Genomic DNA, 5,109 nt, shown 5'->3' with positions numbered 1-5,109 from the left:
CAGCACAGCAGCCTTTGCCCACTGCATTGCCAGAGGAGCAGCTTTCTGCTGCCCTGCATTGCCAGAGGGAGCCCAGGCCCATCTGCAGCAGCCCTGGAGCTGCAGAGGAAAACTCCCCCCTTGTGCAGGATCCCTGCTCCAGCAGAAGCACAGCTGGCACTGCAGGAGGGCTGAGCCCCCATGGGATGGGACTTGTGATAGATGAGTAATGCGACAATTGACTCTTACAATTAATGGACAAATATCATGTATATAGATCAAGAAAAGTTTATAGGTTTATAGTTATGTTGGTTATCAAGGGACAAGGGGAGTTGGGACATCTGGGAGTGCTGGCTTGTCACTGTGGTGACATCTGACTGCCAATGAGGATTTGAGGAGGAGATCTCCACCACTGGACAGCAAAGAAGAGGTTGATGGGCAGAACTTTGGGAGGGGTTAAAGGGTTAAAAAGGGGAAAACCTCCATTGTGAGGGGGCTGAGCACATGGCAGGGAGCATCTTTTTGCTCCCAGCTCCATAACCTTTTTTCTTTATTCAGTCTTCTGTTGTATTTTTGATGAGGCTTAATAAACCTTCCTCAACTATGAAAAGTGAGTAGCTGTTTCTCACAGACTGCTGCCACCACCCTGACCCACAGGGTGTCAGGTCCTATTCTGACTCTGCCAGTGGTTTGGTTTTTTGTTTGTACTATTGCATTTTGTTTGTACCATTGCATTTTGTTTGTACTATTGCATTTGTATTTTTAATTTTCCTAGTACAGAACTGCTATTCCCATATCATTGCCTGAGATCCTTTTAATTTCAAAATTATAATAATTCGGAGGGAGTGGGTTTACATTCTCCATTTCAGGGGAGGCTCCTGCCTTCCTTAGCAGTCACCTCTCTTTTCAAACAAGGCACTTACCTCTGCCTTGGCATGCGGATGAGGGGCTGCTTGTGGCACCTCTTGCTGAGGCTGAAGAGTTTGTGCACCGTTCTCTGGGCCTTGAGGAAGAGTTGCTTCATGCTGCTCTCCAGCTGCTCGTAGCGGCGTTGGAAATTAGAATCCATTGTCCACAAATGCATCACAGCAGATGTGTTCAGGAAATAATTCATAGGCAGCCTCTTCATAAATAATTTGAATTCGTCTGAAAAAAAAACATAATAATCAATAGTCTTTAATTATGTGGCTATGGTTATTCTTGCAGCAGAAATTAACTTCTAATTTGTTTTTTTCTCGAAACAGTTTTTATAAACTCAATCTTTTGAAATTCTAAAATTGAGCATTTTAACTATTTCAAACTGGAAAGGTGACTATGTTTTTTTTGTAATATTAGAATAAAGCCAGCAAAATCCAATATTTATGTAATTTTTAAATTAATATTAAAGCAAATACAAGCTTTGTCCTCATTTCTCAACCTGGGTAATATGAAGATTAAATAAGAATCAGAGTTTCTTACCTTCAAATCTGGGATCTGAAAGCAAATGTGCATTTAATGATCAATGTTTATTGACTCATTTGAAGAACATCAGAAACTGTCTTAAAAGAAGTATATTCCAATACTTAGGACGTGCAAGTAAATGTGATTTTACAGGCCATTGCTCTTATATATATGTTATTTCACCCGACACAGGCCATTAAATTAGACTTTCATAAGTATTTACAATTAAAATGGAGCCTTTCAAAGCATTTTATGGTACTTCAAAATTTTATGACACTTCAAAAATGTTCCCATAACTTCTTTTTTGTCTCTAAAGTGGTGGAAAGAAGTTCTTCAATCACAAGGTCACATTGTTACTGTGAACATGCCATGCTTTGTGACTTGTTCTGGTAGCTCAGTCCACACAAGATATGTAGACAGAATCTTATTAACAGAATTTTATGAATCAGGGAGTCTGTTTCCATAAGTAGAATGATGTATAACTCCTGAACCTAAATAAACTACCATTAAAAGGGCTCCAAATACTGGGGAAATATGTGAGAGTGAGTGGCACACTTGAATGCACATGTTTATCCTTTATCTTTCTTGTTTTTGTGTATCAGTACGTTTCCCTGCCTGCCCTTCTGCCTGCTGCTATCCTCCCACCCTTCACAATCCCTTTTTTTCTTTCAGCTTGTTCCTGCAATGAAGTCACTCATCCCACAGTTTGGCTTTCACCCTGCCAGATGCTCCTTTTGGATGGTTTATATTTCAGCAGACTATGTGAAAGCAAAGATCCTGCTGCCTGAAGTACCCTCCCTCTTCAAACAAAAATAATCATAATATTTAACATTGGTGTCCTTTTAGGTTGCTCATGGAAGATTGGGGAAAACGTCCACTCACATCAAAGAATACTTCATTAACATCCCTGTTATTAAGTCTTTTGGTTTACATTTAGTTTAGGCTTTTTAACATTTTTACACAAAGCAGGCAAAAATATTTTCTTTTTTATGGATGGAGAAAAAAAGATCTTTTGTAAATAAGCTGTAGTGACCTTTGACCACATCCTGAAGGACACAGGGCAGTGATGGAATACAACAGTCCCACTTCAGCAGAGTATTTTCGTATTTTCTGTGATGGGTGATGACTCATAACAAAACAAAACACATTGAAAGGTCCTCTTGAAGGTAGAAAATTAAAATCAAGGGAAAATTATGATGATTTTATGTTTAACAAAGTTTTTTAATAATTCCTCTGGGAATGTGTTGTTCATTTTGCCCTCATGCCTTTGTTTTTGCACAGCCCCTGTGCTGTCCTTAGGGTCTGAGGGAAAGGAACTGTTTCTATGTCTTATCAACTATTGGAGCCTTTTATCTTTTGCTTTTTCCCTTCCTTTATTTTGTCTGAGTTGGTTTTTATCCTCTGTCCAGCAAGAATGTCCATTCCTGGGAGTACAGCTAGCAATTTGAATTAACGGGAATATTTAATAAATTCTACATTACCACATGAGCATCTCTGTGAATCCTAGTGTAGTTTTGGGATAGCCAGTTCTGTTTTCTCCTTCCCAAGTGATAATCATTCCTTCCTTAGAATTAGGGAATAATTTGGGTCAGAAAGGACATTTATAGTCCAACCCCCACTGCAATGAGCAGATATCCTCTCTAGATTAGGTTTCTCAGAGCCCAGTCCAACTTTACCAACCTCTGATTCCTTGTTGGAAATGCCATAACTTTCTTTTTATTTTTAAACAACTTTAGTCGTGGGTTTGTTCCCCTTTGCCAAGGGGGAGGGGAGCTGGGCTCTGCTGTTGGTTTAATCTTTAAACCAACAAGGTTTTGAATCAGGCTGGGCGGGGCCTGATAAGCTTCAACGAACAAAAAGGAACTTTTGGAGGTGTGGGATTTTAAAATTTACACTTTGGGAATCTAGAAGGTATGGAGGAGGTAATCAGACATTAATCTGATGATTATCTGCCTGGCAAAGTTGGAGACAGCTTCTCTGAGAGAAGAATGCTAAGAGAACCACAGAGCTGGGCCAAATAAGCACGAAAGGCAAAGGGATCAATATCCAATAGAAGATCACACACTAACTAATGAAAAGAATTGTGCAGAACCAAAGAATTCTTTGTTTTCTATAAGTTTATAGAATGTGCAGAGTCTCATAATGGACATGTGTAGTTGGAACGATTTCCAGTGCACGTCCTGGCCAGAATAGAGGAATGTCTGACTTACTGGAGCTCAAAGACAGTGCCAGGGAGTTTTGTTCCTTCCTGAGCTCAGTGACATCCTCACACTGCCCTTCCCAGCCCTCAGTCCCTCCCAGGGCTGCACAGAAGGTGTGACAGAAGGTTATGTCTGCCTTGTCCCATTGGCTTGGTAAAGCCTTCCAAGTCTAAAGAATTCCAAATATTAAAAATGGTCATTTAAACAAACAAAAAAAAAAGTAATAGAAAGTAAGGTTAACTGAGCTGATACAAAGTCCTTTTGCAGCTTGTAAAAACCAAATGAATTCTACCAGATTTAGAGAACTGAACTATATTTATTTATTTATGTATGTATTTATATACTCTATGTGAAAAAAAAATATATATGCATATTTATATATACTATATGTATATAAATATATACTCTGACACCTTTTGTGGGGGGATGAGATCCCAAAGCCACATTCCTTATTACCTACTTAATTCCTTAGGTCTCTTTTTCCTTTCTGTTCCTCTGAGGCACTGGTAAAGCTCCTTAACATGAGCTTCATGAAGCCAAAACAAAGGCAACTCCCTCAGGAAACAACAGGCTCAGAGGATGCTTTTCAGCCCTCACATTGCTCTAACCATGTATTTAAGGAACCTTGTCACTTTGCTGTCCTCTGCTCGATGGCACTAATCTCTACAGCTAACAACTGCTCCATGCAGTGTTTAGAAGTGATAAGGAAGGTTTACACTCCTCAACTTGCAATGCAACAGCATTTCCAATCAGAAAATGGGTTTTTTCTCCCTGTAATAAACATCATCTCTGACTACCCTTGTGCCCTGTCTGATCCTGCTAATGAGCTCCATAATGCAGGTGAAGGAGAGAGAGAGATAAAATGAGCATGGTTACACAGTGCCTGCTGCATTAAAAAAAAATAAAAAAATAAAAGAAGAGAAGATAATGTGCTCATATCTTAAACAGACACATTTCATGATCTGTGAAACTACAACATGAACTCCTAACACTGAGAGATGATTAAACTATTACACTCTAATCAACACATGGTGCCAGCCATTCCTGAGGATTAACAGCCAGTATTACAGCCCCAGGGGACATAGAAATTGATACTTTAATTCATAAAATCAGGGAATATCCTGAGCTGGGAAGGACCCACAAGGATCATTGAGTCCAACCCCTGGCCCTGCACAGGACAACCCAAAAAACCAGACTATGATTCTTGATATCACATAAAATCTGATTACAGCATTTTCTTTTTTATTTTTACATGGGTAGCACATACAATATGATTTTATATATTCTTAACTAACTGCAAGTAAGGTAAAAAAGGTAAAACATTATATGTAGTGGTGGGTCAAACAAGTTCATTTTCTGGCTGTTTCTCTTTTCACTTCTCCTTTCTGCCAGTAAATCTTCCTTGTGTCAACAGTGCCTGGAGATGGAAACAGCATCCCATATTTTAGTGGGAAAGCATAAATGAAAAATATCATAATGGGAGCAAACA

The 5,109-nt window shown here is 39.2% G+C and overlaps 1 protein-coding gene across 1 annotated transcript in view; it reads right to left on the bottom strand.

Annotated features, from left to right (window-relative positions):
• The window catches only part of BRINP3 (BMP/retinoic acid inducible neural specific 3), a 200,285-nt gene that overhangs the window by 37,481 nt on the left and 157,695 nt on the right, over window positions 1–5,109 (bottom strand). Inside the window, exon 7 of the mRNA XM_031063611.1 lies at window positions 902–1,125. Within this exon, the coding sequence (XP_030919471.1) occupies window positions 902–1,125 (224 nt within the window). The remainder of the gene's footprint in view (window positions 1–901; window positions 1,126–5,109) is intronic.

Source organism: Geospiza fortis, unplaced genomic scaffold, assembly GCF_000277835.1.
Source record: "Geospiza fortis unplaced genomic scaffold, GeoFor_1.0 scaffold398, whole genome shotgun sequence".
Taxonomy (NCBI): Eukaryota; Metazoa; Chordata; class Aves; order Passeriformes; family Thraupidae; genus Geospiza; species Geospiza fortis.
Note: the sequence above shows the minus strand (reverse complement) of the source record. Positions and strands in the feature narration are given on the sequence as shown.